Source organism: Amphiura filiformis, chromosome 9 (assembly GCF_039555335.1).
Source record: "Amphiura filiformis chromosome 9, Afil_fr2py, whole genome shotgun sequence".
NCBI classification, from domain to species: Eukaryota; Metazoa; Echinodermata; class Ophiuroidea; order Amphilepidida; family Amphiuridae; genus Amphiura; species Amphiura filiformis.
The window spans coordinates 24,640,880-24,660,232 of NC_092636.1; the positions used below are offsets into that span (position 1 = coordinate 24,640,880).

The 19,353-nt window shown below is 37.6% G+C and overlaps 1 protein-coding gene across 1 annotated transcript in view; it reads left to right on the forward strand.

Moving 5' to 3' along the window:
- Positions 1-19,353, forward strand: part of LOC140160021 (centrosomal protein of 104 kDa-like) — a 26,219-nt gene continuing 6,866 nt past the window's right edge. The window contains exons 1-11 of the mRNA XM_072183289.1: positions 1-107; positions 2,109-2,223; positions 2,371-2,452; positions 3,601-3,739; positions 4,442-4,617; positions 5,798-5,907; positions 6,275-6,330; positions 6,534-6,701; positions 7,256-7,458; positions 12,361-12,616; positions 13,596-13,763. Of these exons, the coding sequence (XP_072039390.1) occupies positions 18-107; positions 2,109-2,223; positions 2,371-2,452; positions 3,601-3,739; positions 4,442-4,617; positions 5,798-5,907; positions 6,275-6,330; positions 6,534-6,701; positions 7,256-7,458; positions 12,361-12,616; positions 13,596-13,763 (1,563 nt within the window). The 5' untranslated portion in view covers positions 1-17. The remainder of the gene's footprint in view (positions 108-2,108; positions 2,224-2,370; positions 2,453-3,600; positions 3,740-4,441; positions 4,618-5,797; positions 5,908-6,274; positions 6,331-6,533; positions 6,702-7,255; positions 7,459-12,360; positions 12,617-13,595; positions 13,764-19,353) is intronic.

The window sequence follows — 19,353 nt, forward strand, 5'->3', positions numbered from 1 at the left end:
GATCATTACATGTAGGAATGCCTCAAAGAATTCACTACAGTGTGATTCATGCCAGCAGCACAGAGAATGGTTACAATATGAAGGAATTGGAATCACATCATCACCAGGTTGGTTGTGTTAATTGTTATCAGGCCTATAACCAGGGGGGCTGGGTTTTTTTACGCTTTTTTGTCAAATAAGGTCCAAATTTTGGAGAAAAAAATCCACTTTTTCAAAATCAGCACCCCCCAAAATAAATCGTGGTTAGGCGACGAAAAAAGAAAGCCCTGTTCTACGGGCCAGACCAACCCAGATTTTGAACAAATTGGGAACAAAATATTCCTGTACAAATGAATGCCGACCCAAAGTTCGAAAATTTCAGGAACAACATTTTTTTTTGGTATATTCCCAAATCGCAAAATATTTATAGATTTTGGTGATTTTTGGGTCATTAAAAAAATTCTTAAAAAGCCAGACCGACCGACCCTACTTGAAAGGTCCGCCCGTCCGCCCGTAGAACAGGTTTTCTTTTTTTCGTCGCCTTATGGGCCTGGTTGTTATACTTTTAAAAAGTCGTGAGGTAGGGCTGCAGCAGAGTCAGTTGGTTTGGCAGACAATGATTGCAAGAAGCATTTTGATTTTGGCAGAATATAAATTTAGGATATTGTGATATTCCAGAAAAGCTGTGTAAATTTGTATTGGAATCAAACTAAATTCATTACCGTACATGTGACACGATCTGGTCCTATGGGGGCCAAAGGCTGCAAATTTTAATTGAGATAAAGGCAAAAATATGGAGTAAAAAAACAATAAAATACATAAGAAAATAGACATCACAAAACTTCACAACTTTAGAACCATTAGTATGCTAGACCTTTGGTGTTTTCAGTATGATAGCCTATTGTTTGTATAAGGTAGTTATATAGTAACTCAATTTTCAAAAATGCTTCCTTTGGCCCCCATGGACCAGATTGTGTCACACATTAGGTTTCACTGCCTGAACAGAAGTTATCATGTCTCACCTCCTTTTTCAACCAAATCAATGGAAGTTAATAGAGGGAGGGATCAACATTTAACCACAAATTGGCTCAGGCAAAACTCACTTCCTGGGAACTAAATACCACACAAGGTCATTTTTATGTAACTCATTAGACCCATTATTTTGTGTTATATACTGCCTCTAGCTATAATGTCAGCCTAGCACTGTAACGGGGGATTTTTATGCCTTTTCGTCAAAAAAGGTCCGCATTTTGGGGAAAAAGTTCACTTTTTCAAAATCAGCCCTCCCCCCTCCCCTGTAGCGTAGTGATCTGGTTAACTCATTGACAGATCTATACCAATCTCAGGTCAAAATTCAATTCAATTTTTGATCAAATTTTTCAGGTACATGTAGTGAAACCTAATAAATACATCCTGTACATGATTCTCAATGAATTTGTATAGCCTTGCATGTGAATAAACTGTATGTATCAGATGAGAGTGTTTTCCACATGCTTGCATCCCTTTCGTGGAAAAATTATCAAAAATTTGGGGGAAGAGAGGAAAAAAGCCAAAACCTTGTATTAAGGCTATTTTGAAATTAAAACTTTGATTGCTTCAACAAAGTGTGATGAGAATTTGTGCAAATTTCTAAGCAGATGGAGTATAAAATTGGTTACTGCAAATTTATTAAGAATTTTTGCAATCATAAAGCTGAATTTATACTCAATCGCTTTAATACTGCCTACATGGGACCTACATGGACAAGAAATGCTAGAGACAGAGAACAGTGGAAGAATCATGAAGAGGGCTACGTCCAACAATGGTCGAACACAGCCTGGTGAGGTGAGGTGAGCTTTGCAGAAAAGGGATTTTCACGCATGCTCAGTGTGTACTTCCGTTTTCAGAGCGTTGAGCCAATCAATCGATCGCTGAGGCAGAAACGATGTCGCTTTTGCGAGTTGAAGAAATCTCAACTTTTGGGTGATATTGCTTGACACTTGAATGCATCAACCAATCATTTACAACCAACTGGATCTATCTAATCGAGTATACTAACCAACTCGATTCAGTATAAATTCAGCTATAAAAGCAAAGCAAATTTTAAAACCAACAATATTTTTAAATTTTATTTGCTTATTTTTTTTCAGGTCAAAGGTTGGTTATCTTCAAGATTCTGCATATACCCTCAAGAAGTCATACTGAATTTGAAAGAAAAGACACGCCTACGACAAATCCAAATTTTGGCTCATGAATATCTAATACGTAAGTTTTGTAAGCTCCATTTAGGAAAAAGAGTGTTAATTAATGTAATGTATAACTGCAAATAGATGTAAGCAAGTTATAATAACCCTCCTTCCCAAATAATAATGATAATAATAATTTGTTCTTATATGTTGCTCATATTTTCAGCTACCAAAATAGATTTTTATGTGGGACTAACAGCACCAGATCACATGACTAAGTCACATCATAAAGAATATAAATTATTAGGGTAAGTGAGAGGATAAGTGCAAGGGAAAACTTGGGTGTTTGAAAGAGGAGCCAAAAATGGTATGAAGACAGGTGACTTCAACCCTTTCCTTTGGCATTTTCTCTATAGTGTATTTAAAAAAACACACCATAACTAAGTTTTATTAATTGTATAATAAATAATTTTACATGTTTGTCTGAAAATATTTGAGTGAAAAATGGATTTTCAACATTTATTCATATTCTTAAATGCGAGAAACTTGTTTACAAATACAGTTTCACATAATCCACGTACTGCGATCACGTATACACACTATGCTTATGTACTACATACGAGCAGCTACTGTGCGCCTCAACAAGCGTGTTCTACGACGAAGTGGACCCCATCACCTACCGTGTGATAGATGACATACAGGAGCCAATGAAATTCAGAGATTAAACCAAAACTACAGCCACTGATTATGAATATGCCTTTTCTACTCCCCATTCCAGAGAAATACAGCACTAAATGTTTTGGCTTAAAAAATATTATCCTGTTTTGCCAAATGAAACATAGCTCAATCCTAATCCTTTAGTTAGTCTTAATTGGCAATGAAAGTAAAATTTTAATATTTGGTTGATTTTTGGAAATAAGGGCCAAAAACATGCATTTGTAAGGGTGTCTTCGACCTTTTTCGTATTCTGCTACAATCAAGCCCAAAGAGAACAAAGACTAATTTTAAGTTATGCATTCTAATTTTTGGAAAACACATTTTCCAAGCTTTTCATAACCAATTAGCAAAAATAACATGTAATATTAAAATTATGAGCTAACTCTTACCCTATACTCATATAATTTGAATTCTTAAGACTTGTGCCAAGTCTTACAATTTTGTGACTACAATTGTAAGAAAACATGCAAAATTGCAACTGGACCATTTTCCCTCAAATTGCAAAAATATTAAAATTTGACTTTTATTGCCGGTTAGAACTAACTAAAGGATTAGGATTTAACTATGTTTCATTTGACAAAACAGGATAATATTCTTTTAATCCAAAAAAAAAAAGCTGTATTTTTCTGGAAGGGGAAGTAGTAACAGTACATGTATTCATGTTATGCCTGTTTTTCAGACAGTATTTGTGTTCATTTGATGCCTCTGTTGAATACTTCCACTCTTGCTTTATCTACAGATATACCCTGTTTGGTGATAATGCAACAACAGAACGTAAACTCAGGGAGCTGAGATCAATCAGTGTTGATGCTGTTGGACAATACCTGCGTTTAGTATTGGACAAGAATCATGTTAATAAATACAATCTGTTTAATCAGGTCGGTAATTTAGCTCAAGTCTTTGAAATTGCTTACAAATATGTCTGAAAAATATTTATCAAAATGCATGTTTGCAAGAGAACTTTCTTTTTTCTTTTTATTTGATATTGCAGTAGCTTATAAAATTATTATTCTCAAATATTGTGAAATATATGCTATATCATTTGGAAAACTTGTGGTTTAGAACTTTTATAACATGTATCCAAGAGTGCTAGAGCTCCTCTGATACAAGTCCAGGTGAAAATGTATTTGTCTTCCGTTAGCCAACAATAATGTGATCATGATATAAATGAGTATAGCCATGTAGAATAAGACTGGGGGTCACTCAACTAAATGAATGCCACCTTAATGACATAAGTGATTGTAGCAAACTTGCTACCCAAAATGGCTGAACTAAAAACATTTACTCGTATTACCCTTAGTTGTGTAAACATTTTCCTCCAAATGGCATAAACATCACATTTGGAATCCTTGATGGCAAAAAAGAGACCCTAAATTTTGATATGACTGGAAGTGTAGCCATATTTGGCAAAAATGGTGATGCACACTGTATGCTCAAATTCTGATCATTTTCTGTGTTTTTGTTAACCCAATTTTGTAGCACTTGAGTGACACCCCTCCTTGTGCTGAGTTTAAGGACATTTTAATTCTATTTATTTAAAAATGGTTCTCATTTTCGTTCGCAATTCCCTTTTCTATCAGGTTGGGTTGATTGCAGTCAATGTCATCGGAGACAACAAGTTCACAGAAGATGCTGATTCTGAAGATCCTAGGGTGGTCAATAAGAAGATCATTGATGAATTCTTATTGCTGCAGAGTAAATTTAAAGATAGCGAAGGTGATCCTGTAAACCCTGCTCTTGTTGAAGCTGCGGCAAGGTATGTTGCCTATACAGTTATTTCAACATTTCTTTTCATTTTTGCCCATACAGTTATTTCAACATTTTTTTTTCATTTTCTTTAATAATAATACAACTTGCACATTATGCTACCACGAAATGAGTCTAAAGTTTGCAGTAGATGTGGCATTTAAGACAGAAACATCACCACATATGTAAATTAGGGTTAGGGGTTAGAGGTTAGGGGTTAAAGTTAGGGGGTAGGTTTAGAGGTTCTTTATCTTAAATGTCACATTTACAGATTTGCAAGTTGGTAGTTTTAAGACTACTGAGTTGATGTTCTTTCTTTGCAGCGCACCTGTACAAGTCGGTAGTATGTCCTTCAAGAATGGTCCTTTGTACCCCATTCACAAAGGACATAAAGACATACTACTGGCTTGAACAGGTGCGCGTGAAACAAAGAACACCAACACAGTAGCCAGGGCGTCTTGAAGCTACCAACTTGCGACTTTATGCTCATTTGGTGGTAGAGGACACAAATACACATAAGTGTGAAGCAAAATAAATGGGATTTTATAAGGTTTTATAGGCCTTGCCGCAAACTATTTTAGAGTTTTTACCACTGAGCTTGGAGTGTACATCCAAAACAGCAGATGTTGTTTACAATGTGTTTTTATTGTGCTATTTGTGATTTATACTCTGTTTCCACTGTATGCCACCTAAGGAGCTGAGCAAAAATTATGAGCATTGGGGGGAAGGTAAAATGTCCACCAAGATTGGATAACGATCATTTCCATCTCTCATGGTTGCACTACAGTTTCTCATATGTGTACCTCAGTGAAGTCATACATACACAGCAAAAACCATTATAATGCTTGGTATGCCTCATGCTGCAGTTGGAAGCATACTTGCAAGATAATTGATGATCTAAAACAAATCAAGTTATGAGTACTTCAGAAGTAAAATCAGACAAAATTGTACAATTGATTTGTTAGGAGTGGCCTTTCTTTTCCTTGCTCTTTTTCTTCATTCTGTTTCTTTCTAGTTTTCTCTTCATACAGGGCAGCATGCTTATATAAGCTTTTAAGCTTGGTTGGAGCATTTAGCTTGAGCCTGGTCCCATCAGGACCCAAGTGTGTTTCCACCCGGACCGACTGGTTAAACAAACAGACCATATAGGCCCTGATATATACTTCTGTATTGTAACATTTTTATCACAGAGAAGGATACATCGCATCCACAGATGACCTGGCATTTGACATGTACCAAGACCCTGAAATAGCAACACTTATAAGGAAGATGGAGACCAAGAGGAATGAAGCAACAAAAGGTACTAGTATGACTTGCATTCATTAGAAACTTATTATCCATATATCTATCCATGTTTTTCTGCAATTGCTTGTAATTGTATTTAATATTCTTTTAAGTTGGCCGGGAGAACCATACATTACAGCAGTTTTAACCCTTAAAAGGTCTTTGACACTAGTGCAAGAGGTCTTTTTTTGTGTCCCAGTAGAGGTAAAATTAACAGTTATCTTCTCTCCCTGTTATTATATTTGAATTGCTGCCCAGATGCAGTGGACAAAGACCTCACAGCCAGTTATGATGAGGGTAAACGGGGAGGGGGGGGGGGGATTATTTTCATTTTTATAATTCAACTTAATATTTTTTTCAAATCGTTCTTTCTTTCTTTGCAGACAGACTATTTACTCTTGCAAAGAGATTGGAAAAGGCAATTAATAACTTAAAACGGGTAAGAAAGCCACACTTCCCCCTCACATTGATAAACAATGAAATGGGATGAGCGATTGAGCATATAAATGAAGTATTCATTTGGAGATCCTCTTTCATTTGAGACTCACAAAAAATTATCTGAACTTAAATAAAGATGTTGGTGTAAATCATTCAAAATTGTTTGGACATACATTGGAATAGTACTGCTCATGTCTTTTCTAGGCAGGAAAGGTTATCAGTCAATATGACGTGGAGAAGAGGCGTGCAGTTGAGAAGGAAGATTATGATTTCGCTCGACAGAAGAAGATGCAAATAGATGATTATAGGAGGAAACTGTACAAGGAGATGGAGTTAGAAGATCTGTGCAGACATTGTGTTATTGATTTCTGGGTGAGTGTGTTACCGTATTCATTCCAATAACCGCCCAGTTCTCTTAACAAAGTCATTTTGGGTGGGTGCTTATTTTTTACATTGTTGAATAGTCTTCCATCACCATCTGATAGCATTTTCTTGGTGTCAAAAATGTGTCCAGGTTTGTTTATCATGCATCATCATGTGAAATCACGTACACACAAAATCATTGGCCGGGTAATATTTACACTCATGGCTTGCTGTCCCCAGTCTTGTCCTTTGCAGACCTGAAACTTTTCCTCTTTTTAGCTGATTTCCTCTTTTTTTATTCCTGAAATTTACACATTATTTGTTATTTTCAGCCCATTTTGAGCTTTTTCAATATGATTTTGATCTATTTTCTTTTTTTTTAAAGCATTTTCTCTTTTTTCACAAATGGTCAGTTTCAGATCTGCCTCCAAGAAAACAACATTTCTATTCATCTTCCTTTCCCTTCCTTCACCAAAAAGCAGAGGGGGTATTAGGGATAAGAAACAAAGTGTAGATATATATCCTTCAATCTGACATATTTTCACTATTAATTTTCATGGCAGTTTGAGAAATACAGCTGGGACACGGTGATAGATGAATACACTCCAAGTAGAGATATACCTCACAGACCACCATCACACCCATTCTTAAGAGACCCATCACTGCAACGTGAGGAGATGCCGTTTGTACCTCAGAGTCTGGGACCATTTGAACCCTTCATGTATGAACCTATTACGGATGATAGACCTCTTCCAACTTTAGCAAGGTTTGTAATTTAAAGCCATAATGTGTGATTTGCTGCACAGCAACGTCCTCAATTTTTTTTTTGAATTTCTACTTTTTGCACCATTGTATAATGGCCATTGGTGTACATAAATGCCCTGTGAAAGACTAAGCCTGAAGTGCTTTAATTACAGTAAAATTTAACATTTATAATAAAACCGGGTATCCCCGGTTTTATTCTGAGCTCAGCGATCGAGTGCTGAATAAATACATTGCCTGCTTGTGTATGTTAAATCATTGAATCGGTGACGTACCGTATAAACTGTATGCATATCACTATTCGTAGTACGTCTTGTTTGTACATCCCATCAGCCGTGTGTAGCTCCGCTTATAATCATAATAAATAATACGATTGGCAAGATTATACACGCTTTGTAGGCGCTGTACGCCGACTTGGTGCATAAACTGTGTGTATATCGCTATTCGTCTTATACGTCTTGTTTGAATCCCATCAGCTGTGTGAAGCTCCCAATAATCATGATAATAATAATCGATGAGCTAAATACACGCAATATAGGCGCTGGAATGAAATACCAGTTTTCTTCGATTTACCTCATTTGTTTGGCTCAAAATTAAAAAGGGACAATGCGATTAGTAGCTATCAGTGAAATCTAACATTTAAATAGGAATCTATTTTTTATGCAAATCACACATTATTGCTTTAAAAACTTAGTCCTAGATTTGTTTGTTGGAATGAGCTATTCCAGTTGTAATCCATATACCCCCTATGGAAGTCATGACCATAATCTTCCACACAGGGAGTGTGAATTTCAAATGGAGTTACCTGAATGGGTGACTTCATTTGAAATCTACACACACTGTGTGGGGGTGTGTGAATTTTACATGGAACAGCCTAATTCTTGCATATCAGGAATATACAAAGATATCACTGTTTTCTGTACACATTGACATCACACTACACCTCATGTAAGTTCGTGTAAGGCAAATTGTTTAGATTGTTTGCAGAAATTGCAGTGCATGACACAAACATATTTTGGGTTTCTAATAGGGGTGTGATTTTCGGGTAATTTTGTGCCCGGGTACCCGCCGCATTTTTCGGGCAGGTAACCGGGTACCCGAAATTGCAACAAAAAAAATAATAAATTAAAAAAAAAAAATTTTAATTTTTTTTCTAGTTTTTTTTTGGTTTTGTATGTAGTGTCTCTGGACCTAGACCTAAATGCTTGGATCATTCATGGTTAACCTAAAAAAAAAAAAAAAATTGAATTTTGCACATTGTTTTGTGTTTTTAATATGAAAATTGATACATAGTTTTCATGTCGTACTCTATTAATGATATCAAAATGCATTCAAATTCAATGCATTTTGATATCATTAATAGAGTATGACATGACATTTTTTTTTTTTTTTTTTCAACCATGAATGATTCTATCATTTATTTCTAGGTCCAGATACACTACAAAACAAACAAAAAACTTTTTTTTTTTAAATTTGGGTACCGGGCAGGGAATTTCCTGCCGGGTAATAGGATTATCGGGCGGGACTCAAATACCCGGGACTCACTCACGCCCTTAGTTTCTAATTAAGTTCCAACAAATCTTGAAGCTGCAATAAATGATTTTTAGGTGTATTCATTTAATTTTGAAATAAACTTATCTGTCAAACTTTCATCAACTCATCATCATCAGACAAGGTTACAACTAAATATGAATAAAAACAGTAATACATTTCGTTAACAAAGTTCCTTGTATCTGATCCAATTATACACTTACTTGTGAACGTTTCAACAACCACTGTTGCCTTTGTCAACACTTGATGAGGAATGACTGCAGTTACTGACAACCGACGCTAGAGGATTTCCAGCGTGATTTTTGGGTTGCCAGTTGGTTTTCCTTCTAGGGATTTTTTAGGTCCCTGCTGCAGAAACTCATCGAAAATGTGAGAAAGCTGGTACTGCCCCTCGTCTCTGTTCATAGTCGTGCGGCCCGTCTTCCTAATTTCTACAGCTTCCTTAATCCAGCGTTTGAATCTATCTTGCTCCGTGCCAATGACCTTAGCGTCCCCCACCCAATGACGTGATTCTTGTCAACAACATGATCTGTTATAGCCGACTTGTAGGTGGTAGTTAGCGACTCTTTTCTCCCTGCTCTTGTGACCACTGTGTTGCTGACTTTCTCCACTTCGCTTTTGTGTTCTTCTAAGCGTGTGCCAAATTTTCTTCCTGTTTCCCCAATATAAGACAGGTTACAGTTCTTGCAGGGGATTTTATACACTGCCTGAGTGGTGTTGAGAGGGTCTCGCTTATCTTTTGGGTGGACCAGTTGCTTTCTGAGGGTGTTGTGTGGCCTCATTGCTGTGGATTATATTATAGTTCTTCATTACCCTGGACACTCTTTCCGTGACACCTTTCACATATGGTAGAACAACCATGCCTTTGCTCTTGCTGTTTTCCTCGTTCTTCTTTGTAGTTTTCTTTGGTTTCACACTCAGCATCTGATCTTTCACTTTCTCAAATGTCCAACTCGGATACCCACAAGTTTGAAGGGCTTTCTGGACTTTCTTTTCTTCTTCGACCTTATCCTCCTCTTCTGTCACTATAGTGTCTTTTCTGTGGTACAACGATCGTATGACCCCAAGCTTTTGGTGCAAAGGATGATGGGAATGGTAATTAAGGTATTGGTCGGTGTGCGTTGGTTTGCGGTAGACCATGAGTTTAACCGCACCATCTTCTTTCCTTACGATCAATGTGTCAAGAAAGGAAGCGAACCTTGTGTTTCTTGCTCAAGCGTAAACTTTATGGAGCCAGACTTATCAACCTGATTGATGTGGTCAGTCAGCTGCTGAACGCTGTGTTTGTTTATAACTTCTATAACATCATCAACATAACGAAGCCACAGCTTCGGTCTACAGTCGAGAGGAGCTGTAGCAATAGCCTGCTGTTCTAACGCTTCCATAAAAATGTTAGCTGCTATCTGTGAAACAGGGCTGCCCATGGCTGTACCGAAGAGCTGGCGATAGATTTTTCCCTGAGCGTAAAATAGGTGGTCGTTAGGATGAATTCAAGTAATTGTACGACGTCATCACTCGCTAAGCTGAAACCGGTCTCTTTGTTGTAAACACGAAGAACATTCTCATTCTCAAGTCTATTTTTCACGATATCCAACACTTGGTCAATCGGAGTATTTGTGAACAAGCTGACCACATCATGGGAGTTGAGAATGTCCTCTTCCTCGATGATTACTTTGCTAAGTTCCTCAGATAAATGCTGGGAGTTCTTTACATGATGCTGTGTGTTGCCTACTAATCCACCTAGAATATCTGCCAGCCATCTGGAAGTGCTATACCCAATAGTCGCCGTATAATCAACAATGGGGCCTTAACGGGTGTTTGGCTTGTGAATTTTGGTGTACAGTATAACCTAGGCACGTTTTCAGCAGTAGGATACAGTTGTTTATACTTAACTTCACTGATCTTACCTTCCTTCTTCATGTTAGATAACATCGAGACGAGTTTACGCTTGTACTTTAGAGTTGGGTCAGCTGGTAATTCCTCATACGTCTTCTTGTCGTCGAGCATGGTAGTGACTTTCTCCTCATATTCTACCTTATCTAGTACCACCGTGGATTTCCCTTTGTCTGCTGGTAGGATGATAATGTCCTCCACTTTTTTCAGGTCTTTGATAGCTTTTCTTTCATCTTTGGTGATGTTTTGTTCAGGCACTTTGGATGATTTTAACGTGCTAGCTACTTTTGCTCGCAGTTGGATTCCATCGCCAGCGGTAGGTGTTTACACGCCAACTCTGTTGCTAGTCTGAATTCCTCCGCGCATATTTCTGGTGGTGATATGGCGAAATTAAGTCCCTTAGACAAAACACTGGTTTCTGCTGTGTTTAATTTGTACTTTGAGAGGTTTATGACCCATTTCTTGAGCTGCGTACCCGATAAATCAATGGTAGAATCAACGGACTTCTTGTTGCTCTCGTGGCGGTTTTTTTCAGTCAAGATCTTTAACTTCTGTAGGTGATGTTGTTTAGTATCCACGCACGTAGACTCACCAACAGTCGCCAGATGACGATCAATTCTTTGTCCCAACTCAGTTTCCGCGGGAATTTCATTGTTTACTTCTTCCTTCAAGAGATCTTTTTTCGCTTTTAGGTTCTTGATCTTATTGTTCACCACACGTATCCTTTCTCTAATGAGGCTCTTCTCCGCTCGCTTGATGATTTCCTTCGCTTTGATGGTGTTCACCGGACAACGCAGTTTTAAACTGGGAGGGTTAGCTTTAGGTCACGGCAGCGGAGGCTATAGACAAGATGGTTTCTATGACGCTGTATCTTCTTCTCACAATTTTCTAAATCACGTAGATGTTTCACTGTGTTCTGTCCGTAAGACTGTCTAACATGATTGAACAAATTCATCAGGATCGGTAGAGTAAACTCGGTAACAAAGTTCCTTGTATCTGATCCAATTATACACTTACTTGTGAACGTTTCAACAACCACTGTACGAGGGGCAGTACCAGCTTTCTCACATTTTCGATGAGTTTCTGCAGCAGGGACCTAAAAAATCCCTAGAAGGAAAACCAACTGGCAACCCAAAAAAATCACGCTGGAAATCCCTCTAGCGCCGGTTGTCAGTAACTGCAGTCATTCCTCATCAAGTGTTGACAAAGGCAACAGTGGTTGTTGAAACGTTCACAAGTAAGTGTATAATTGGATCAGATACAAGGAACTTTGTTACCGAGTTTACTCTACCGATCCTGATGAATTTGTTCAATCAGTAATACATTTATACTCATCTTCACAACACAGCAATGAGCTATCAAAAACCATATCAGCACAGAAACTGATGCGATGTATAATATGTGTACAGATTTTAAGATATGGCAGAATAAATGATTTACTGTTTAAATGGTTTTTTTCCAGCAGCAAAGATCCAGACAGTACAGTATTACCACCAAGTTTCAGTGCAGGGTTAAATGTCAGTGGAGGGACCAGTGTCAGTGCGGAAACCAGCATCAGTGTTGCATCACCACCACCAGAGGAGAGCAGCCAGACAGGTGGAACCACACAGTCTAATAGCGGAGTTGGTAGTCATGCACCTGATATCATTACAGAGGAAATGATGCAAAAGATCAGGAAACAATCGGGAGATGCCATGGAAATATTTGGCCAGGAAATGGTATGTAATTTTTTGGTCGCAACTTAGTACCTGTGTTCTCAACAACTAGTTGGTCAAACACAATTTGAGTGATAAAAGTCAACTAAACAATTTTTCTTTGGGCCCAAGGGGAAGAATGTACCAAATTAATTGCAGCTTGGTACATTGAAACATGGTGAAACGCTGGACACACATGAATAAATGTGATTTAGACATAGAGAGAAGATAGCAAAGCTCATGTTAATAAGTCTTTGAGGAATGATAAAAAAATGTGCACTGGTTTGCTACAATAGCAAATTATCTCTACAAAATCCAGGATAATGATCCCAAAGCAAAATGAGTTTGCAAGCTCATAATTTTGGGTTCGAGACTATATACCAAGGAATGTGGTCGTTCATGTCAGAAAATGTTGACCTGTGGTCGTGAGTGGTCAAACTTTATTTTGTAAATTAATTTAATACTGGAACTAAAATTTACAGCGGAATTTGCTTTGTTGCGACCGAAACCATCGTACTTAATCAGGCATCTGATTGATGATGGTGTGAGTGGTTCACTTCTTCAGGAAATTGGATTGCATAATATTTTAAATGTGATCACCTGAAAAGAATATTACTATTAGTGGGTGTATATCGTACAAATTATTACTAGTGGGACATGTTAGAACAAACTACATAGGCAGAGTGCCTGGCTCCCAATAAAAAATGAAAGAAAAAAGTGCCCCTCTGACAAAAAATGAAAGAGAAAATCAGGAGGGTAAAAGAAAAGGAAAGGGACAAGGAGCCCCAAAATTCAGCCCGATCATGGGTCAAAATAGTGTAAAATACAAAAATTTTGCGCGATACGCACACACATCGTATTTGCCCCTGAAATTTTATTTTGCCCCCCCGACCAAAAAAGTTGGCTACTGGCGCCTGCATGGAATACCGCATTAGAACGATAAATGTATTCAATAATAGATTTTGCAAATAATAAGAATATTTTGGCTTATTTACTAATGCAGGTTATAAAGATACATTCCAAGAACTGGTCCCTAAGAGAAGAAGGCTTTAAGTCTCTCACATCTCACTTAAAGCAACTTGATGAAGGATGCAACAAGGAAGAATTACGGCACAAGCTAAATGCATCGGTGACCTTGTCAGTACGAGGTGTGAAGGACAAAGTCTTGGCTGTAAGTTGCATTGAATTAAAAATTCAAAATGTATGCTGTTAATTTTGTGAAGTTTATGTGTGTTTTTTCTAATCTAGTTGTCTATAGATTTTCCGTCAATAGTTTGTACTGACCAAAAAGGATTTACAACATCCTCATAGTCAGTACGTTCTTTAACCCCAATAGGCCTATACACTAATAGATGACCTTTAACTCTCTCCATGAGAGTGTCGACGGCAGATGACAAGTTTTAAATTTGTCTAAAAATTCAGAATTGTAAATTTTCATGACCTTATTTGGAATCAGCATGAAAAATGCATAAGAATGAACACAAACAAGCCTAGTATTGTTTCAGTGGTTCTTAAGATAGCTTTTGATATTTTGAGAAAATATCTCAAAACTTGGACTTTTCATGAAGCCTATAGCATGCAGAGCATTAATGTGATGGGTTGGAAAAACTCATACCCCATATTTTGAGATCATCTTTTGGGCAATGATTGTCGGATACAATTTATAAAACTTTGCCAATGTAATTGAGACCATTTTGACATAGTGGACAATTGGGCTATTCCTTTTGAATATCTCCCACAGGAGAAGTATGAATTTCAAATGGAATGAATACATTAGGCAGCTCCATTTGAAACTCACCCTCTCTCTGTGGAAGAGTCAGAGTGAATATTTCTCAGAGGGTGTATGAAATTCAAATGGAGCTGCCTAATGTGCTAATTCCATTTGAAATTCATACTCCTCCTGTGGAAAATATTTCCAAAATCTTCCACAGGGGTAGTGTGGATTTTAAATGGAATAGCCCAATTGTCCACTATGTCAAAATGGTCTCAATTACATTGGCAAAGTTTTAGTAAGTTGTATCCAACAATCATTCCCCAAAAGATTCCAGGGGTAGTGTGGATTTTAAATGGAATAGCCCATTCGTCAACTCGGTTCACTATTTGTGACACTTGATATCTGAGTTTAAACATGATGTCCAGTCATTTCCACCTGTCAATCAATTCTCACCATATGAGTGTTTTATGTGTTGATTTCAGTATTGATATACTATGTTGTGCATATTTTAACTCTCTCCACACGGATGTTGACTGCAAACGACAAGTTTCAAAATTTTCAAAATTGTACATTAAAAAATTTCAGAATTGTACATTTTCATGACCATATTTGTAATTAGCATGAAAATTGCAGTAAAATGAGTACAAACAAGCCTAGTATTGGTTCAGTGGTTATTAAGATCGTTCTTGATATATTGAGAAAATATCTCAAAACGTATGCTTTCTGTTCTAAGGACCAGTATGTAGTTTGACTTTTTATATGTGGTTTTGTCATTGTGATAGAGCAGCAACTTTGCCGCAGCTTTTTTTGCTTCGGAAGAAAATAATAAAACATAAAAAAAAAGCCTCAATCAAATAATTTGAGTAAAACAATGCAACAGACAACCCAGAATTGCAGCATACAACAGAAATTGAAGTGTTTGTCGCATTAGAAAAATGCAAGCAGAAATATCTGACTATATTAACCCTAAGAACATGTGTTTGTATTTGTGTCTTGTAAGGCCATCTTAATTTAATAGTTTGTCTCAAAGCCCTTCCCAAGTTAGAAACCTAATGCGGAATGCATTTTTTTTTCGATTTAATAATTATTTTTTATCTGTGGGACAAGCTTTTTGACAAAAATAGACTACATTTTCATGGTTAAGATGAATAATGTAATTGAGATTTACGATTTAGGCTATTTTGACGTCTGGCGATGTCAGGTGTGAGATTTTTGTTTGGTGGATTTGGAAAAAAATACAATTTTACTATTGTGCACAGGGGCTTTGAGAACTATTAATTAAGATGGTCTAATTATTATTTGAATGTTGTTTATTAACATTTGTTTGCAGTGCAACATAACATTATGGTTATTCCAATAATTCAGCTGACGTAAGAGATTTTCAGAGCAGACATTCTCAGTAAGTACTTTGTAGTTGTTGATAAAACCTGTAATATCCTAACGGATCCTAACCCTAACTCTATAAAATCTTTCAAAATCTTACAAAGAAAACTACTGCGCGTGCATGCATTCCACTTGATGTGCATGCATGCATTCCACTTGTTGCCATATGATGCAATCAGCCTGAGGCATATATATATATGCACATGCCAGTGAAACCCCCATAAATTTAAACATTAAATTCTTGATTGACAAAAAAACAAGATGTGTGAATTGCAAATGAGGTTTCATGAATGGGTGACTCCACTTGAAATCTGCATTCCCTGTATGGGAGATTTAAGGTTAAATACAATTGATTTTCACGGCTTGATTCCAGAGGGGCGTAAGTTAATAATGGAAACAGCCATGCAGAAAAGAATGAACTCACGCGTATATACATTTCCTTTGGAGGCCTGCGGATCGAGGATTACGTAATGGTCAATTCAGCGGTATGCATGAATTGTGTACAGCGTGGTGTGATCAAGGCATTGATTGTTGCCAGCACCGAGGACTACGGACGTCTAATTTCCAGCGCTGTACTTAGTGTACACCTTTTGGTCAAATTGTATAAGGATGGCGTATTTAGTTCAGATAAAACAGATATGAGCCTAGTAAAAATATTACTATCAAGCTTGTTGTAGGCCAAGTTGGAATCGGGATTTGAAAAGTACCTATGGTATGTATGGCGGTTGCTTGTGAGACCTGGTACGGTAAGATGTTTTTGATTGACAAGAAGTAACAGATGTAAGGAGGTAGGTGATTTATTCCTCATAATACATAGGCCTTGGAGGCCTATGGGGCTATGGATAGGCCTTACTGAAATGACTCATGGCCAGTACATTGGATGTGAATTGCATAGGAGTTGGTATCAACATTTAGGATGGTATCAAACATAAATGGTGGTTATACACCATGTCTATTATCAGTATAGTAATTGTCGCCATCCCTGGGTCGCCAATTTCTGGCATGAACGGTTTTATGTGGTCTCCATCACAGCCGGATTTTCTGTCGTTATCTTTACGATGGGCTACATTTAGTCTGGGTACAAGACTGCTTAGTGAAAGCATTGTGATTGTATATTGATTGATCAGATAAATAAATAGGCATCATTATCATATCGTGTGATCGATGCGGGTACTTAATATCATATGGTTTTGCTTTCATTTGATTTTGGGGTTCTAACCCGGGTTCTAATTATACGCGACTCGCTTGACGAGGTCTCCAAATCATTATGGATAAAGTATAAAACAATAGATAATACCTGTGTATGCGTTTTTAATAAATTCTTGTTATACGGTATCTTCTAATAATTGTTATATCATATTATGACATAAATGCGGTTGTGCTGTCAGGCAGAGAGGTTGTTCTCGTTACCCTTTTATCATGATCATACATAGGTTTCAATCTCGACTGCGATAGAGTAGTAGTCATAATAGAGATTGTAGATTGGTTTAATGGTATTGACATCTCGATTTCTTGCAAGCTTTTGTCATACTTTTATGCGTTACATGATTAATTTTGCCGTTGGAAACGCACCGATATATTTTTCTCGCATAAGTATTGATTTTCGCATGTATTAATTTTCAAAATTTCTAAATTAAGATTTGATCCAGAATAACACCTGGCTTACGATTGATTAGTTTCATACCAGTTTGAAGCTTCGATGGATTGCGAGATTGAGATCAAGAAGGGCCGTTATTCAGAACGCTGCACATGTCAGGGAACGCTGCTTTATCATGTCAGCTTGCATGGCTGTGTTCAGTTTGGCCTTTCGTTGGCCTTGGGCCTCAAAGCGGGCACTTTAATATAAGAATGTTAATTAGAAGTAGAATGCAAATTCATACTGATTTATATGCTTATGGTAATGTCGCATAAGAATGTAGGTACTTATTAAGCCTATTATTAAGCCTATATGCTTCAGGATGTTTTTCAAAATTTTCGTCATTTTCGGTTTTTGCTTAGGATAGACGATTACCAGTGTTGTTAGGCTATTTAGGAGGAATTCCATATCGGCCTTTATGAGATCATTCCTCTCACGTGGTTTCATTGAGGCATATAGGAGCTTTTCCATGGGCGTGAGCATTGTCGCCCTACCACTTAACGTGGTCTTAAAAATTCGAGTAAATAAGAAATTAATGAGCTTGGCATGAATATGTTTGTTATGTGGAATATATATATGGATTTGTATTACCATGGGAGTATTCCTACAGGAAAATGTAGATTCGCATAATTTCTGAGGTTTGCAGAGGCTAGAGCTTTCTGATCTTGGGAGCATTCCCGTGGATGAGTAAAGTACTTACTATGGGTAAAGGCAGCTTCCCAGGGACGTATTGGAGATTTCTCACGGAATGTATGTGAGGATGTGCATGCTTGGTAGCAGACGCATGATTATATATGGGAGATTTCCATGAACGTACATGAGTGTATATGGGAGCATTCCCATGAAGGTGTATGGGAGCATTCCATGGACGTGTATGGGAGCATTCACATGATTGTGTATGGGAGCATTCCCTTGAATGAGTTTGGGAGCAATTTATGTTTATCATGAATGTGCGGTGTCTCGGTTTGGCATCTGATAAGCTCTATCTGGAACATCACGCAGAGTGTATGTGAGCATTTCTATAAATGTATATGGGAGCTTTTGAATATTAAGTGTATGGGAGAATTCACATGAATGTGTCTGGGAACATTCCATGAATGTCTATAGGAGCATTCCCATGAATTTGGTATACATAGGAGCATTCTCATGGGAGAGTCTATGGGAGAGCATTCCAATGAGCGAGTACATTGTATGGGAGCATTCCCATGAACGTGCATGGGAGCATTTACATAATGCGACGGGAGTTTTTCCATGAATGTGTATTGGAGCATTGGGATGAATGTGTATGGGATCGAGTATCTCGTGGATGGGAGCATCCCATGGGTGCATATATGGGAGCATCACATGGGTTTGTATGGGAGTTTTTCCCATGGATGTGGATGGGAGTATTCTCATGGATCCTGGCTGTAGATGTGTATGGGAGCAAGGTCCCAAAGGTTGCGTATAACATAACATTATTTTATAGGAGCATTCCCATATGGATGTGTCACAGGAGCAGTATCATCGATGTGTATGGAATTTCCTATTGAGGTGTATGGAGCAAAGGAGGATGTATAGGCATATCTGGGTTCATACACACAGAGGATGTGTTTAATGGAATTTGATCATTCCCATTAAAGTTCCGGTTGGTTTGGTTTTTCTGAGCAGAATGGATGATAGAGTATAGAAGGAAGCATTCCTTCAGATTTATACTGGAGCTTTCCATTGATAAAGGACAGTCTCATGGATATGAAAGATCTCTGTTGGAGCTTTTCCATGGACGTGGCAATGCAAGAGTATTTACATGACATGGATCGTGGACTTGGAAGAATGTGACAATAGTAAATGTAGGTTCTAATAGACCATAGACTAAATCAATTGATTTGTCCCTCAGCCGGTTAAACTAGGGCTAATATCTCGATATTTGGTGACTTAATGAACTTTACTCCGTAGCGGGTAGTCTTGGGTACACCTCATCATGATCATAATAGACGGAGATGAGCAAGCTAAGCATTTATAGCAATGTGTTCTATACCATCATTGTGTCGT